General features: G+C 40.6%; 1 protein-coding gene across 6 annotated transcripts; it reads left to right on the top strand.

Annotated features, from left to right (window-relative positions):
* The first annotated feature begins 1,237 nt into the window (after positions 1-1,237).
* tnip1 (TNFAIP3 interacting protein 1) lies at positions 1,238-18,313 on the top strand. 6 transcript variants are annotated; one of them, XM_086223164.1, is made up of 18 exons: positions 1,238-1,324; positions 7,651-7,833; positions 8,392-8,535; positions 8,668-8,753; positions 8,882-8,941; positions 9,639-9,848; positions 10,677-10,771; positions 11,196-11,397; positions 11,880-11,972; positions 12,087-12,152; positions 13,879-14,010; positions 14,126-14,254; positions 15,031-15,165; positions 15,249-15,374; positions 15,462-15,545; positions 15,967-16,182; positions 16,426-16,510; positions 17,409-18,313. In XM_086223164.1, the coding sequence occupies exons 2-18, from the start codon at positions 7,686-7,688 to the stop codon at positions 17,477-17,479; spliced, it is 2,082 nt and encodes a 693-aa protein (XP_086079290.1). In that variant the 5' UTR covers positions 1,238-1,324; positions 7,651-7,685; the 3' UTR covers positions 17,480-18,313. The 6 variants fall into 6 exon arrangements, with proteins under 6 accessions (XP_086079290.1, XP_086079292.1, XP_086079288.1 ...); XM_086223166.1 differs by lacking the exon at positions 1,238-1,324 and adding an exon at positions 6,510-6,628 and having other exon boundaries at positions 16,057-16,182; XM_086223162.1 differs by lacking the exon at positions 1,238-1,324 and adding an exon at positions 6,510-6,628.
* Positions 18,314-18,750: the final 437 nt, after the last annotated feature.

Raw genomic sequence — 18,750 nt, 5'->3', positions numbered from 1 at the left:
TTGAACTCTGGGAAATTTCTGACCGTGTGGAGTCCAGATACAGGATTTTGTTCAACTGCCAAATACCAAATTGGTTGCCTCACCATGGTAATACTGGTCAACTAAAACTCACAGTCTTGACAGTAACCGATCATCAGGTCCTGAAGATGTGGATCTGGTTCACCCTACAGGAACAAAGAATAAAAAGAAATTAACTTTTTACTGTAGCCAAAAGGTAGCGCTATGACTAGTCCACCCCAAAAATGTAATGAATCTTGGCTCATTCTACACTTCATCACCAAGTTTGGTGAAAATCAACCTTGTAGTTTTTAATGTAATACTGCAAACTAATAAACAAACACCACCAAAAACCTACTTGGTGGAAGAATAACAGGATTTAACACTGCAGCTAAGGCCTTGATACAAATCAGATCCTTGACGCAGTTTAGGGTCGTCATGACTTATTAGGGGACAACAAATACGTAACAGGTCGCTTTACACTTCCTGTGTCTTGGTCGGCCTTGTACACTTGTTAATACAGAAAAAAGTCAGATGCAGCTGTCAGATGTGCGTACAGCACATTTTTCTTTTTTTGCCAATGTCTCAGTTCATCACGTATGTGTGAGTGCAGCTGTTGCAGTCCATCTTTGAGTTAAAAGAGGAAAGAAGAAAAAAAAAGACACATGCGGTGAGGAAATCCCCCACAGCAGGCCAAAATCCAAGACAACAAAATAGAGTCTGCAGCAGTCAGTCACTCACACTACAGTTTTAATGGCACACCCAACCTGAAATTGGCCCATTTCATGGTCATAATGATAGATGAGAAGATTAGTTCAATGGAACAGTCAATATTTATTTTCAATGTCAAAATGTACAGCGTTGCATACATTTCCCCCTTTGATACCTAGGGGAACTTTTGACTGTGGCTGGTGGAAGAGCAGCTTGCACGGCATGAATTCAAGATTGCGGTTTAAATATTTCAAAGCTGTCATGTCCGTTAACAGCTTCTCCACTCGATTTTAAATTTATATGTTATATCCTCACGATTATGGTGTCATCGTGTGCCTTCAAACACACTGTTGTCTTCTGTTCATGCAGTTGGAAGCATTAATATGTGCAGTGTGGTGTATGTGCTGCAAACTGCTGTATATCAATTAAATGCCCTCATGCCAATAAAGGCAGGGCACACAGTTGGACACACAACAGGTTCTGTTCAGGCTGAGTGTACAGTATTAGGCTATTTCACTGGGTCATGGGAATTCCCCAAGTCTCACAGTGAATTTGCTCCCCCTCTATTCACCAGTTTCCTTAAAAAGTGCCTCTCAGACACAAGCTGAATGTGTGGGTGAGTTGTTGTTTATTTGTTTTTAACTTAGGAGATTCAGTTGAGTATATTTATTGACATCTATCTCATTTTATTTTTGTCGTTTTGCTATTTCTCCAACTGAAGCTGTTTGAATCAATTTCATATCGTCACTGAGCTAAGTTTGTTTGTCCTTTGGAGCAAAACTGACTGTTGAGGGCAAACAAGGAGAACACAAGTTATAGATTACATATGTTAATTACATTTTTACATACCATGAAAAACTTCTGGTCTGTAGAACACACTTTATTTTTTTATAATTATCCAGCCTTTTTGAAATGTGCACAAGCTGGTCAGTACCATTTTTTATGCTAACTGTACTTGGGATTTTTAAAAATAATTTCCCCTCCACAAAAATAATTACGACACATTCAGGGATCATTTTGAATCCATATTTAGAATACAATAATAAAAACTTTACATCTAAGCACGGCACGAAAGAGAAAACATTACAAGATTTGCACAAATGGCTTAACTTTTAATTCCTATTTCTTCTGTTATGGACTCAGCTGGAACATCCTGTCCCAGAGAGTCACCTTGGTTTTCTGTCCTTGTCTTTTAGCACCTCTGCTGGTTTTGACTGTCTGATTGTTTTAGATTTTGAAAAGTGCCTCTCCCTTTAGTTTTTGACAAACAGCTTCAGTATGCTGCAGTTTACTTTCTCCAGTTCAGCTCTCCGTCATGTTTTGCAAAAACAAAAGCAAAAAATCAGATTTCCATGAAACTATTTAGAGGGGTAGGGCATGAGACGAAGAGGAACCCATTTCATTTTGCAACAGATCTGTCATTGTTTTCTCACTTTCTTCCAAACTGAAAAATAGGGCTGGCATTCTCACTTTTTCTTCAGGATAATTTTATTTGACCTCTATGAAAAACCACAAGCACATCTATTTTATACTTTTAGAACACCACCAGAGCTACATCTCTTCAGCACTGTGAGAATCTCATTAATTCCCCAGGAAATATTACATGGCTCTTTTGTAAAGGCATCATGCATATTTGTATTATTTTGGGAATTATATCAGACCCATATGCTGGTTTCAGTTGCAGAATTAATAGTGACATTGGCTTCTGAGAGAAGATGATCACATAATATTCACTCCATTCTTCTGTGAATTACGGATTTTTCTGTCTAGCTAGCTGCTGAACTTATATGGCAGCTGGTTCTGTGAGATGATAATATTGCAAGATTACATGGGCAACCATCTTGTGAGGCTTAGAATTACGTGTTTGTGTCTGAACCACAAGTGGTTTTTGACTGATTAGCATCCTTTGAGGAAATATGAATGAGATTGAGGTGTGACGATGCCAGGAAATGACGGTGTCAGCATAAATGCTGCTATAGAATCAATTAGTGCTGCTAGTCTGTTGCTCTGCCGAGCAAACATAATAAGGTCTTCGCCTGAGGTACCTTCAGGCTCAGGCCCTAATTATATCAGAATGGGAGGGTATTATTATTACCGCTCTGAAAGAAGAACAAAGAGGCTGTTTGGAGAAGATGTTTTGGATGTTCGACTGACTAGCTTCATTTTCTATGTTGGGTGGTGGGTCTGACTGGTTAAAGTAAGTCGGTGATCAGTCAGACACAGGTTTCATGCAATCTCCAGCCAAACAGTTTTTGAGAATGAATTGAATGAGATCGGACCAAATCAAAGCAAAGGAGTCAGCTGCCCAGACACAGTGGAGCGAATGGACTTGTTTGCTACATCATCAAGCCATGCAAATTTCAGAGAACTTACCTGGACACCTATCGGTGGAAGGTCAGCCTTCTTCTCTCTGTCCTTGTTCCACAAGCAGTGACGGAGGTCTTGAAGGTTTCTGTTTTCAGTACCCACCATATTCCTGTGCAGTCAGCTGTCAGGCCCCAACCCTGTTCTTGTTCCAAAAGCACTGGTCTTCCCTGCAGACACCGGACCTGTTCTTGTTCTTGAGGCCTTCATTGCACCCTCCAAGCCTTTTCCAGAGGAGTCACCCAAACCTGGTGGCACGAAGGCAGTTCCTATTCCATTACGGTTTTCCCAATTACTCCAAGCATGTTCCTGTTCCAGAGCACCACCATCCTCCCTGATATCAGGCAATCTCCATCCCAAGGGTTTATATCCATCATCATGCAGTCCTGAGGCCCTGTCTGATGATCTTCAGAACCAGTACTGCAGGCCTGCATTCTCAGTCCCTGGATCCTGGCTGCCACTGTCCTCCAGTTCCTGCACTGCAGCCCCCTGATTCAGACCAGTCTTCAGAACTTCCCCTACAGCACCTGTAGTCTCCAGAGCCTTTGCTATGATTATCCTACTCTCCTGTTTCTCCAGCTCCAGTAAAGCTTCTCTCTGTCTCTATGATGTCAGTCCAGGGTCTTGCCAATCTTGTACCAAACTCAAGCTGCTAGCCTCGAGTCCTGCGCCCAAGTATCCAGCAGCCTACCCCAGTTAAAACCTCTGGTGCCATCTGTTCCCGACTTCAGCAGATCCCCTTGGTTGCCAGCATACATCAGTGAGGCCCCACCCATCCACACCTGCACTATCTGAGGTCTCTAGTTTCAGGAGTAAATTCCAGTGTTTCATTTGTGAATCTGAACTTCAGTCCTTCTGACACATGGCAATTATCATTGATTAAAACACTGATTTCTTTAATTAAAGGACATGAGGGACGAGGCTGATTGATACTCTAAATTGACCGTAGGTGTGTCTGTGAGTGTGAATGGTTGTCTGTCTCTATGTTGGCCCTGCGATGGACTGGTGACCTGTCCAGGGTGAACCCCGCCTCTCACCCGTAGCTGCTGGGATAGGCTCCAGCCCCCCCCCCCCCCCCCCCCCGCGACCCTTAACAGGATTAAGTGGAAGACAATGGATGGATGGATGGATGGATGGACGGATGAACGGACGGACGGACGGACGTGAGGGCCCTCTTCATGTTAATAATATCTGGTGTAAATGCATAGATGCTGCAGCTGGAGGCACTACTCAGCTAACAAGAGGACATTTTGTATTAGGCGGCAAAGAGCTAATGACTATCAGCTGCTGAGTTGTGCTGCTAGTAAATGGGAGACACGACTGTTTCTTGTACCTCAGCAAGAGTGAAGTGCAAACTCTTGTGGTACAGTGGCCTTCATTCTTATAATGACCCTGTCACACAAGTCACCTGCCCTGTGTTTTGTCTTTAAAATAATTTGAAATGTGGGGGAACATTTCCTAAATCGTGTTTGTTTTTACTCGGGTCGGCTGATAGTCACCAGCCTCTTCATTATTTCAACATATCGGCAGTTTGAGATGGAAAGAACTATAAAGGAATACGTGGGAGAAAAAAAATACATCAGTGCTTGAACTGTACAATATGTTTTCTTGTTCCCAACCAACTGACACCTACTGGGAAACACATGAACTTGTCTCACCAGTTTTCTAGTCTTTGTCTACGTTGCTGGTTTATATGTCCTACAGTCATTTACCTATCTGTTGCTATGTTAATGTATATTTGAAGCTTACAATTGCGTGATTAAATCTTTAGAACAATATAGCTCTGTTTCATCTAGTAAGATTTATTGGGTCTCATTTGTAAAATGTTCTTACACACGGATTTGTTCTTTACAATACTGTAGGACATAATCTAGTTTTACAGACAGGAAGCAGCAAGGAACAATGGTTTACAAATCTGGCTTTGTTTCCTGTTTGTTAAACTAAATTTAGGGCGGAAAAAAAATCCTCAAGCATGCAAGAACAAAATTTTTTGAGTAACAACATTTCCTGAATGAGGCCCATTGTAATTCATCTATTACTCACGTCCATTCATTACAGGTCAGACATTACTGTACACCTGTCTTACACACTCTTCTGTTGCATTTTCAGTCACCATCTTAATCATCTTTACTAACATCCTCTTTATTATTATAAACCCATTCCAAACTATTCAGGGTGAACCTATTGTTGCATTTTTTTATTAGAGTAGCTGCAATAATGTATCTGAGTAGGATTCAATCAGTGGGATGCACTTGAAGATTAAACACAATAAACATAAATAAAATCATAATTCTGACGTATTTTAGAGCTACAGAATTATTAAAAACCTTGATGGAACCACCTCCAAGCCATTTTAGGATTAAAAAGTATCGACATGTGGTTTTGTCACATCAGGCTTGGTGACAAGTTGAATTAAATCTTAAGTTGAGTTAAATCCCCTAATTAATGCTTGAGTTACCTTTATAGTGGAGGTTTTGTTAATTCCCTGAGGGGAGAAACTGGAACGCAAATAACTTTCATTTCCATACCCACAAGATGTCACTATTGGTCTCTACATTATGTATGTATGCACATTATATAAATGTATATTCAGGAGAAGAGATGTTTCAAATGTACAATTGAACCATAACATTATTTAATCTTTATGAAAAATTAAAAATAGCATTTAACTAATATTTTGTCTTTTATTAAGACTGACACCATGAAAACTTGAAATTTATCTACATACCTCAATAACATACCAATTTATTCATCCATTTTTTTCATTGCTTATCCTGATTTTTTTTTTGGGGGGGGGGGGGGGGTGAGGGCAGTTTTCGGCCGAGAGGCGGGGTTCATTCTTTACAATCCTTTAGTCCATCGCAAGGCCACAGATATAGACAGACAACCATTCACAGTCACAGTCACGACTACGGTTAATTTAGAGTTGAGAAATCATTACCAAAAAAAAAAAAAAAAAAATCACCCAAAACATTTATTAATAATCCATAGAAAATTAATAAATCTCTATATTCATTTTATAACTAATATTCAGAAATAAATTAAATTCATGAATTCGAAATTTGAACATCGTCTATGAAAGTCAACTTAACATATTTAATTCCTGACGTGTTTGTTTGACGAAGCAGGTACTTCCATCACAACAGCTTGAGCGTCTTGTCACACTTTTCTGGGTCATTGATAACTGCTTTATGTCACAATGTAGAGATCATATTTCTCAGCCCTGTCGATACAATACTCCCTTTTTTTCTTAATCAGCCCCTTGTGACATTGTGTCCTGTGGTCTATTTTTATATATGATATATTTAAGCAACAATTACATAAAAGAATGGAACATAAACGCCTTTTGCTCCAGTGTTTACATTACGCTCAGTGGCTTCTCTGGGCGCCCGGCCGACAGAGAGCTGTTTTCTGATTGGCTGTCAATAATCGCTGTTTACATCAAACGTTGCGAGGTGGAATTTCCCAGGTTACAACAGCACAGACCAGTACACCACTTCCGCAATAGATGTCTGGGATCTGGGCAGAGAGACGAGAGGCCACTGTGAGCTGAAAGGTATCTAGCCAAGAGATACCGCTTTGTTCTTTTGGTTATCGTTTTACTCCGCTTTCCGACTGACCAACTGAATTGGTAAACGAGTAAATAACGAGTAAATAAGAAGAACGAGCTGCTTCCGGTCCCGCACTGTCATCTTGTGTTAGCTAGCCGACCGCTAACCAAGATGTTGCTAGTAATTTGCATGACAACAGCGAAAACTAATATTAGCCTTCTTCAGCCAATCAAGGTAGCTATCAGTTAGCTATTTTGAGTTGTATTTGACTCTCGTCTGTTTGATGCAGTTTTGTAAGTAGTATTTATTAGCATTTAGTGTTTTTTCCTCTGCTTTTTGTCATTTTCTTTCGGATGTGAACGTTGTGGTGGTCATAGCTATCACAAACGTTAGCTCATTCTTGCTATTTGTTTTAGAGGATCGCGTTCATGGGGCTATTGTTGTTTCCTATAAAGAGCTTTTCGTCCTTATTCTCCTAAACGGACTGAAACAGCTGATTACACTCGTCTTGCTATGAATTATAACAGAGAGAAGACACAAAGGTTTTGTGCTCCGGATACATATATATATATATATATATATATATATATATATATATATATATATATACACACACACACACACACACATCAAGATGTTATTGTCCTCGACCATCCATATGTAACAGGAATACCATATGTCATATTTCTGAGTAGCAGTAAGAAATTACAAGCTGTGGTTTCTGTAAATGTCACATTTAACTGTGACTAGTTAGAGGTTTATGGAATTAGTTAATGCTGTTTTCTCATCTTTCTCTTAAATTTTCATCAGAGGATTCAAATGTGTCCCTTTGCCTTGCTGAAAGAACCATCGTTTCTTCAGTTATGTCTGTTATTTTAAGGGTGGAGAAACATTGTTGACATGTAATTAATGCTGTATATTTGAAGTCTGTCAGTGTTGAGTGTAAAGGTTCTGCACTGATGCTAGTTTCCATGTCGCAGCATTTAATTAACTTTTTAAAATAATCATTTTTGTCTTTCCTCTGAAGTTTAGAGGACCATGTCTAGGAAGTGAACCGTGGCAATGGAAGGGAAAGGCCCATACCGCATCTATGACCCAGGTGGGAGTGATGTCAAGGCCAGAGAAGAGGCCGGAGGAGGAAGCAGCTATCGACAGCTGCTTGAGGAGAACAGCATGTTGAGGGAGAGGATGAAGGGTTTGAAGAGCCTAGGTAGGTTCCTAAAGACACTCTGATCCCATTACAGTGGTGCATGAATTAGTGCTGGTATCTTTTGTCATTTGTAACATAAGAGGTTTCTGTGTTTCCAGATTTGAAAGAAAAATTAACTTATTTGTTGTTGCACATTAAATGAAATGACCGCTTACAAGGTTAAGCTTACCTTTCGTAGCAGCACTAAATTGGTATTGAATATTAATGTAATAATAAGAAAACCCACAACACAAATAATGTGATTTCTACGATAATACACAGTCACAAATTTCCAGTCTAAAATATCTGGAAGCAGGAAGTCATGCTGCAGATGAAGAGGAGTGTTGTTAAACCTGATCTCCCTCATAGGTCTTTGGCACACCAATGTTTTGAATGGTCCGATTGCTGTGTGAATCACCGAGGAGTGTTTGTTTTTACGTAATTTCTTACAAACCTTAACTTACATCCTCAATGATGACTGTGTGCTGATGACTCACTTTTGGTCTTTTCTTGTAAGCTGGTTTGACCGACATTCAAGTGAAGTGCTGAAGAAAGGCATAATCTCTCTGTAACTTGCAGGTGATTTGCTTGAAGAGTCTCAATCAGAAGCATCGAGGCTTCGACAGAGAGTAGAGGAACTGGTGAGGGACAACGAGGCTCTAAAGTCCTCCAGTTTCGCTGCCAGTCTGTGCATGGGAGGGCCCATTCAGACTGAGGCACAAAGTAGGTCGTTCGAAAAATGCAAATGTGTTTTTGATATTTGTATATTCCTGCTCTGTTTAGTTGCCCGTTGTTCTGCTTTAGTGAACCTTGAGTTGAACTTTGCATTAATTAAGTATTTTTTTTGTGGTCAAGGTAAACCCTGCTTGCACCCCACTGCAGAGCAGAAGGAGGAACAAATAAGCTGTTTAGGGAAGACCCTCCAGCCTGAGAAGGCCAATGTTAGTGGACTGAACTTTACGTTGTTTTAACAATTGAAAATAACATCATATCCAGAGCACAAGGGCCTAGCTTGTAACCTTGGTGCTGTCATGGACAATGTGTGTACTTAACCTTCTGGCTTTTACAGGAGGCTTTGTCAGAGTTTGAGGTGGTGAATGTGGAGGGGAAGACGTCTGATGCCTTGACTGTACGTACCCAACTTTTTTCAAAACCAGTTATGGAAAAATTACACCGCCTCATTCCAAATTTCCTGATAGTGCCCATTTCCTTTTAATTCTAAAGAGTTTTGCATGTTTTGAATGTCACAATGTTTTCGCTGATAGCCTAATCAATCCTAATTTATTTATGCAGCCTCTCCTCTTTTTGAGGCCCCCCCCCTAATATTAGGAGCATATCCTTGATGTGGTGACTCATGTACAAACTTAATACTGGTGGCTCCAGCCTGAGTCAGCCAGGGGAAAGTCCGGGATTATTACTGACTTACATTACACTGCTGATTCACTCTTTCACTCACATACTTTATCCCAGGGTCATCCTGGGAAACTATTCCAGAATATTTCAGACATATATGGTGTGTAAATGTGTCCACGTGCCATCATGTAGATTTCCAAATATTCTCAATTATAGATTGACAGCATCAAATCTTGACCTGAATATATTTGGTAGAAGTTTTAGGAGAACCAAATGTGGACTCCAAAGTAATACATTTGAATTTAACAGGATTAACTGGTTTGGCTTGTTGGATAAATCAGCTGCTGGCAATTGCTTAAATAGAAATAGTTACACAATGGCTTGCAGTATTGAGTCTGAAATTATAACACATTCCACTCAGTCAGCTTGAAAGGAAACACTGAATGACTGTGTACATGTTTGGGTCCCCCCAGGCCCGGTCAGTCGCAGGAGTAATTCCCCTCTTGCCCCAGGAGAACATTGAGCTAGCCAGTCAGCTGAAGAAGTTAGAATCCTCCTTCAGCATATTTGCAGAAGAGTCCAGCCCGAACCAGCTGTTGGCTCACCTCGGTCGCATGGCTGTGGAGTTTCACCATCTCTCCTCGAAGGTCCAAAAGAACGAACAGAGGACCTCCCTCCTACAGGTATACGTCTTTCACTTCTCTCATTTTGGGGATTTTTAAAGATCTGTGTTTTAGGAAGGGAGCCTTTTTATTACACCATGTTTTTGTGGAACCTGGAGAGATGCAGCTGTTTTCTGACCCATGCATTAAGTCCATTTTGGTTTAGCTTCTTTTTTTTTTTTATGAACAAAACAAGAAGCCTCTCTTGCTGCTGACATGATACAGATGACCAGCTGACCAGATTTCTGTTGGTCTCAACGGTTTCCAAATCATCATTTAGACTGTAGCATTGCTATCACACATTCACAAACATGGTTACACTGTGCTTTAAAAACCAACTATCAAAACAAACATGTCAATGTTGTTTATGCTTAGTGCTTAACTACTTAAAATTTACAAAGTAAACGACTTTTATAATGTCTGTTTCCAGGCCTAGAAAATTAATAAAGTGAGAAACTTTGGAAAATTCATCACAATATAGTTCACAAGTAATATCTGAGTATTGGAATACTGTACTCACTCTTGGGTTTCTACTGATTTATGTCAGTATGTCTTTACTTTGTGTCAAACGAAGTAGATTGTCGTCAATGTCTGTGTACATTTGAACCTGATTTTCTTCGTTTTTATGTATAAACCAGAGTTCCAGAGAATCGATAGCCATGACAAATTATCCTCACAGTTGTTAAGAAGTCATGCAAATTTATTGGTACATTTCTCAAAACCTCTCACATTAAAACTTTTTTTTTTAACTTTGTTATTTTGTGGATTGAGAAAGTTAAATCATGTAGAAAGAATCATTACATTGACTTGTGCTAGATATATTGTCGCAATTGTGTTTTGTCATTGTAGACGCTTTGTGAGCAGCTCAGACAGGAGAACAATGAACTACGAAAAAAGATGGAGGAGGATCATCATATCAGGAATCGAGACTTGGAACAGTTGAGGTAATCTGTTTCCTTGTTTAATTTGGCGAGGCTGTCCTTTGCTTCTGTGGGAGTAGAAGTTTTGTCTCATAAAAGAAGAATAAGACATCTCTGTTGCAGTGGTACATATTGTAACAAAACAAAAGGCTTTAACAACAGCAATTGTGTTGTTTTTATGACAGGGACAGTTTGCCTCCCATGACCTTTGACTGTAGCATGGTTAGGGTTGTTAAAACTTTAGCATGGATGTTGACCACATGCTTTCACTTTTGATGGGGGATTATTCCAGTGCTTTCTGTTGGCATCATGGCGCTCAGTGGGTATTGTAGGGTCTTCCCAAAGAGCATCCTGAAGCTGAATCATAGCTTAAACAAACTCTTGGAATGGACCTTGATCTGAAATAAGATTCCAAAATTGTCTATTTTTCATTGTGATGACGATTCAGGCAGGAGAATCAGAAACTAAAGGAGCTGGTGACAGGAGGAGCAGCAGTGGCAGCAGCAGCAGCAGCCGCAGCCGCAGCAGCAGCAGCATCATCGTCGTGTGCGGCCACATCTGACCCTGAAGCTCCAGATACCAAAGATGAGCCGGTGAAGGAGGAATCTATCGCTGTACGACCCAAGATGGAGGCCAGCACACCTCAGAAGGTAATCTATGTTAAAACGATTCGTTTTCATAAAAAGAAAGAAAATCGCTCTAATTTCAAATTCTATTTCATAAAAGAATCCCGTTAATTTGTTTCATTTTTTTGTTTTGAAAATAGAGTCTAAAGTTTCTCTCAGCTAGCAAATGGTTAAACAGTAAACGGACTCAATTATACGTATATAGCGCCTTTCTACCTTAGCGGCACTCAAGGCGCTTTTACAGTGTAATCTCATTCACCCGTTCACACGCACTTTCACACACTGACGGTGAAGGCTGCCTTGCAAGGTGCCAACCTACTCAGGAGCAATTAAGGGTTCACTATCTTGCTCAAGGACACTTGGTCACCGGGGGAAGTGAGGATCGAACCAGCAACCCTTCAGCTGCTGGAGAGACACTTTACCTCTGAGCCATGCCGCCACACTGTATGTGACTTCCTCTTCAATAAACTGTGTAATGAAGGAAAGGAATTTTTGTTCCCTCCCAGAGTGGAAAAGCTGCTGAGAAAACCCCAACTAAACCTTGTGATGTCGAAGTGTATGAAAAGAAGATCAAACTTTTGGAGAAGCAGAGGAAGGATGTGAGTCTTCTTTTTTTTGTTTTTTTAAAAAAATATTTTTGCGTCGTGCTCATCCTCTTTTGCCATCAGGGAAAGTCTCTGTATGTTAAGTTTCCTAATGTGTTTGCCTTACAGGTACTGGAGGTGAATAAGCAGTGGGACATTCAGTGGAACTCCATGAAGTCTCAGTTTGAACAGAAGGTACGGTTATGACTTAGCAGCCCTTGTGACGAGTGTGGGAGGATATTCACTGTTGTTGTAAGGCCATGAGAAATAATAGTGTCATTTTAATAATTTCTCTTGAGAATCAAGTCTTTTCCTCGCTATGTTATGAAGCTCAAGACTTATTTCGATGCTTAGCCGAGTACAAGTCCTCTAATCCACCTCCTCTCAGACACTTTTCGGTGTATAATCTAGATGAGATGCTTTTCTTAAGATATGAAAAGACTGAGGGGTGTTTATGTTTTGTCTCGGAATCATTTTTTTATTTCTGTGTTTTAACGTGAGGAATACACTTGTTTCAACTAAATTACCTTTAATATTTATTTTTCGTTAACATACCCATCATTTTGTTGTGTGTAAAAAAAATAAAATAAATAAATAAATTGCAAGTATAAGTAATCATGATCAAAACATACAATTTAAATTTATATGAATAGTTGTTAAAACAAACAGAAAAACAGACATCATTCATGAATTGTTTTGGATATAAAGGAATTTCATAAATGTTTTTTATTATTGTTTTCACAGTTGTATTTCTAGGGTTAGGTAAATGTGATGTTCAGGCACCTTGAAGATTCAACATGTTAAAAATAGGAACCATGTGCCTGTTAATGACTCAGATATCTATGCTTTAAATATCAAGGTTCCACTTCATTTCACAAGTAGAATGAATTACTTTAGTGGAGCAGAAACATGTTTAATGAAGGTTAATGTAGGAAAACCACTAATGGCAGGCCTCAGTTCATCGTTCAGCCTTCTCGGTTAAGCTAACAAGCAGCTGAGGGGGAGTTTGGCTTTAAAAGTTCCTCATTGAAACTATGAACTGGAGAAGACTGGTTTCCAATAAGCACTTAATTACTGGAATGAAGTGCAACATGCCTGGAAGGTGGAAACAGTCATTCAGAGAAGTTTGACTATCTGATGTTTTAATTAGCATGTCTGTGAGTGATAATCGTTCTCTAAAGTGAATAAACAGTCTTGATGTTTGGTGCTAAAGAGGTCTTGATCTCGGCAAGATTTCCTGAATAAATTAAGTTAAACTAACTGCACAATAAAATGAATGAAATGTTTGAGGGAACATTTTTGCAGACGGTGGACATGGAGAGTCTCACATTTTGCTGAATTCATTTTTCAGATTGACACGCATGTGCATATGCGTCAGATAGCAGTGAAGCAATTGTTTGTGGTTTTTGTTCTTGAGCTATATGCTTGTCCAGTGGAAGTGGTGCAGTCTTGCAACAGCTCGGTATCTGAAAATGCTCACCACACGGCCTGTCACATTTCTACAAGAATTCCCCTCACCTCTCTGGTACCTGCTGACTTCTTGTGGTGCAGTTAAAGGGCAGTGGAGATCCACACAGTTACACTCAGATTCTCACACCTACACTTACGCGCACCCACAATCATGAACGAAAACTACATTCACACTAAAATGATACAGCGACACCATGGAGGCTTAGGTTAAACCACAGCACCCGAGATACACCTATTTGCGTCACTAGCTTCGCTCATATTTTACACAAAAACAGAACTGCAGATGTTTGTTATTGTGGCAGTTAATATCTCGACAACAACAAGTTGACAGGCTGCACCTTACACATGCACTAGCTTATGTGTATCTCCAGCAGAGTTTTGTTGCTATATATGTTATTGGTTTTGTTTGTGTTCATTAGAATGATACCAAACGGTTTCCATTCTCCTTCAGATCACCGACCTCAGGCAACGGCTCGCTGAGTCCCAGAAGACTGTACTTGAATTGGAAGCAGAGCGAGAGCAGAGACAGCGTGACTACGACAAGAAGCTGCTGCTGGCCAAGTCCAAGATTGAAAATGTGCAGGTGTGACTATGAGAGCTCGAAGTCCAGGATTCACATTCACAACAAGAAAAAAAACAACTACATTTTGTGTGTGTGTGTGTGTGTGTATGTATGTATGTATGTATGTATTTTTCAGGGGGAGAAGGAGTGTCTAAACTCTGAGACCACTGAGTTGAAGCAGAAAATTCGCTACCTGCAGGATCAGCTGCTGCCCCTCAGCAAACAACGGGAATACCAGGAGAAGGAAATCCAACGCCTCAACAGGGTGAGCAGATGGAAAGTCCCGACGGGGTTTTAAATTTGATCTAAAATCATTTCTTGGTCTTCAATGAATATGAACACATTTACATTAGGATAAGGAAGTTATTTCCATTGTGTTTCCACAAACAAATTTTGAAGGATCTCATCAGAAACGGTTGAAATAAGAACATTTGAAAAAGTCAGTTTTTCAACAAAGTCTTGACGTACATGTCAGGTGGTTTTTGTTTTTGTGTTGTTTTTTGGGGATAAATATGATTATTACAGATGGAAACCAGCATTTATTTAAAAAAAAACAAACAACCTCAGTGACAGTGAATATTTAGCTCACGTGTCTAAGCAGCTGTTTGAGCTGTTTACTTCTTCCTGAATATTTCCAGACATTTCCCTCATGCAGCCAAGTTAATTTGCTCCAAACTAGTCGATGGAAACTTGCTTCATTTGCATTTCATGTGACATTTACAAAGTTCACCGACAATGACAATTAAAATACACAAACTTACCCCAACTTAAAACAAAATTAAAACACAACTTACGTTGCGAAAACTTCTCTTGTCTAACTATTATGTCAGAGGGAATTGTGCAGGCTGCCCACAAGAATTTGTTCTTGTTGGACAAATTTGACGTAATGAAGTAATTCTGTGACTTTTTATTCTTTCATATTAATCTGGTATGTAACTTTTTTGCTACTGAAGTGGATCTTAAATTGTATTCAATCTGGTTGTAAAAAGGTCATTAAAAAACAAATCTTTTTAAACTATTGTTTTTTGTTCCCATTTCCAGGCTTTAGAAGAAGCCTTAAACCTGCACTCGCCCTCGTCCTCACAACAAGCACCTGGCCAGGGTAACTTTGCAGATGCAGCCAATAACCTGAAGAAACAGGAACTCCTCACGCAAATTGCTGTACTAAAAGAACAGGTTAGACACGGAACAAAAAGGACTTTGAATAAAAGATGCAGAGCCAAGTATGCGTCCCTCAACGAGCTTTGCTTGTAATTCAGGTGAAAATATTTGAAGAAGACTTCAGGAAGGAGAGGAGTGACCGAGAGCGAATGAATGAGGAAAAGGAGGACTTGAGGCGGCAGGTTGAGAGACTGCAGGGTCAGATCACTAATTTAACCAATCAGGTAAAGGGCGTAGCTGTACTCTGGTGTGTTTCATGGGGAAAAAAGTCAGTGTATCTAATACCTGTCTCGTTTTTGTTCATCATCCAGCTTCATCAGGCACAAAACGAGTGTCAGCGCGAGCGTACGGAGAGGTGTAAGCTGGAGAGACTGCAGATGCAGCATCACAAGCAGGTACTGGCTCTCACTCAGCCCCACATGTTGAAGTCCTCCACAGGCGAAGCTGTATGTCTGCTCATGTCAGCCATTCTTCCAAGTAGACTTCATGAGAGCCAAAGCATTCACTGACAGGGATCCAGCTGTAGGATGAGTTGTGGTAAATCTTATGGTCTAGCGCCCCCATGTGACAGAATACAGTCACTGAGCTGTTGACTGAAGTCAGTTCATACTGGACAAAATCAAGAGCCTCACTCCAGCTAGCTTGTTTGTCAGCGGGTTCAGCAGGTGGAACATGTTCACTCCTCAGTGGGAGGCAGCAGCGGCAGTAGGGTCAAAGGTCAGCAGACAGCCATGCCAAAACAGGGCTTCTGCGCTCACTGAGAGTAGCAGCCGTGCACTGATTGGGGATCACGTGTGTACTTGTGATCCCTCATAGGGGCAGCAGCAGGAAAGGCGTACCTCAGACCCCACGTCAGGCTCAGTGAACGGCCCGCTGAGCCCTCCATACTGTGGTCCCTTTGTGCAGGTGGGACCGCAGGGCCTTGAGGGCTGGCCCATACACTTCCCTCCCCGGATGCCCAATGCAGCAGGCGCCACAGCCGCAGCCGCCGCAGCACCACCCCCTGTGCGAGACTTCCAGCCTGTTACCCCGGTAAGGGTCCTCTAAGGTCCCTCTGTCTGTCTCTGGAGTGACTCTGGTTCACTGACCAAACAAGGCTCTTCTCCTATCTCTGCTCCCTCTATCTGTTGGGAGGATCACGCAGCTGTAACTAGGTTTTGATGTAGCACCGCCTAAATAATCGAATATCGATTTAGTAGGTCACAGCAAGTACCAGCACTGTGATGGATAGAAGTATTTAGAGGTTTGAACTCATGATGCTTTCTCTTTCGTCAGGGTTTTCCTTGGCAGTCGTCATTCCCACAGCCCAGAGGGGCCAGAGCGGTAGGGGAGAGTTCAAGACCACCACCAGAGAACGCAGGTAAAGCCAGAAAAACAAGAAACGACGACAACATACATTAAATGACTGCTTTTTCTATTACTCTGCCCTCGTCTTTAGCCAAACTCATGTGCTCCAACTACAGATGAAAGTCTCAGTTGCCTCAAATATGGCTGAAAATGTAGACCAATTCTTTCCTGACGACCCGATGTGGTCTAGTTCTGTGGTAAGACGGACCAGATTTGGAGCGTTACAGTCACGGAGCTCCGTGCAGTTGTTGCTGTATTTATGTTTTCTCGTTCTTACCTACTCACTTAAGCTACAGACAGTGTTCGAAATGGCATCCAGATGGAATGATGGGAGCGGGCAGTCCCCCCAATCTGGTCTTGAACCTGGATCCACAGGGTTTCAGACATATTCAGTCACATGTCGGTTGATGTTCTCAGCATCCAGGATGTGGTTACTCATAAGTAACACTTAAGAGATGCTGCAATGCCGAAACAGCCCGGCCTGTTCAACCTTCACGATATTCAACCATTGTTTCGGTTCTTCTTGTATTTTGTGCGATTAGCTTTCATACCTTGGAAATCACCTGCAAGTAACCAGCACCGCCATTTTGGTGCAGATCAGAGTTCAATCAACAGCAGCCCAAAGAAACCACATCTTTTCTTGTGCAGGAAGATGTCACGTGGCTCATTTGGTTGTTTGTTTGTTTTAGTACTGAGAAATTTGCTGTATCAAACTTCTGGACTACACAAACAGTACTTTTTGTAGGATCCGTGGGTTTTGCCTGCCTCATGGCATTTTTTGACAACATGACAAAAGGATGGTGTGGCCCCCATTATTTACATTCTTTGTAAAGCTTAAACATAAACTCCTATTATTGAAATGAAAGTTGGACTCCAGTAACAATGCATTTATTCTTTTTGTGCATCTGTAGATCAATCGGCCGCTGCAGCAGCAGGATTTGGAAAAAGGGAGCGACAGAACATTGATCCTGGAAAGCACTAAAGCATCACCGTACACACCTGATGGAGATTGGGTCGTAGCATGAAATCAGTTTGTTTTTGATTTGAACAGGTGTGATTTGATCTATAATTTTCCTACTGAACTGTAGATATCCTATTGTAATGTTGTTTATACTTGCGTTTTATAAGGCTATTTGTGAAACACTTCGCTATTCTGAATATATACATGAAATATTATTTAGTTTTTGGGTTTGTTTGTTTTTTTTTAACATGAACTGAAGTCATTTGTTAAATCGTTTGGGATAATTACCAGTCCCCCCCCCTCCCCACCTCCTCCAGAAAATCTACTTTTGTGATCGTCTTTTTGCAGATCTGTAACAACTTGACTTAGTTCGTTACTCGTAGGGTTACAGGAAGCCATTCCCCAACATGACGACGTCCGCTCGTTCCCAGTCTGAATGAGTTTGTAGGGAAATTCAATCATAGAATGTGAATGTCAATTGATTTATAAAGACTTCCTCTGTACCACCAATGTTATAGCAATGTCCCATATGTGTAACTGTTCAAAAGTGGTTGTTGAAATACAAAAATTTGGGGAAATGAATTTTGATGGTATCATACCAAAAAAACATGATGTGATGATTATTGATAATTTATTTATAACCTGCTGTTTTGATAGTTGCATTGACTAAATGTAAATCATTGTCTTTAGTAATGCTGCTCTATGTTGTTTTAGTGTAATCCCAATATATTGTAGCTATTGACATTGTATGTTTGTATACACGATACACAATGCACAGTACATACACAACCTTTTTTTTTTCACCATGATGATGGACCTAATCTCATTAAACACAACACTTCTACTTGACCAGAATCGATTTGACCACTCTTTGATATTCATCCTGTACTTTTGCTCACCGTTCAGCCCCCATACTCAAGACTTTCAGGCCTTCCTACCTTCAGTATGTGTTATTTCATCTGGAAAGTTCACTTTTTAGCACTGAAACATCAAAAATCTCATGCATCAGAATGAAGTGAGTGTTTTTAAGGCCTGATGGACTCTGTGTCACAGCAGCGCAGCCACTCAGAGGAAAACTTTTGCTCCGTCTGTCTCAACAACCAGCAACACACACGCCTCGCCGACCAACCTGTGAGCTGCTGTAACACGGAGTCCATCCTCAACGTGTCTACTTTAAAAAGTTATATTCAATCCCGAACCATTAAGATTTATTTTCAGGTGAAGGGCTTCAACACGTGTGCGGATCAATTTGAAAAAAAATAAAAAATCCCCCCCCCCCTTTTTTTTTATTG

The sequence above is a fragment of the Aulostomus chinensis genome, chromosome 13, assembly GCF_037954235.1.
Source record: "Aulostomus chinensis isolate RoL2024-O1b breed Wild chromosome 13, RoL_Achi_v1.0, whole genome shotgun sequence".
Lineage (NCBI taxonomy): Eukaryota > Metazoa > Chordata > Actinopteri > Syngnathiformes > Aulostomidae > Aulostomus > Aulostomus chinensis.
This window is presented reverse-complemented; position numbering and strand designations above follow the sequence as displayed.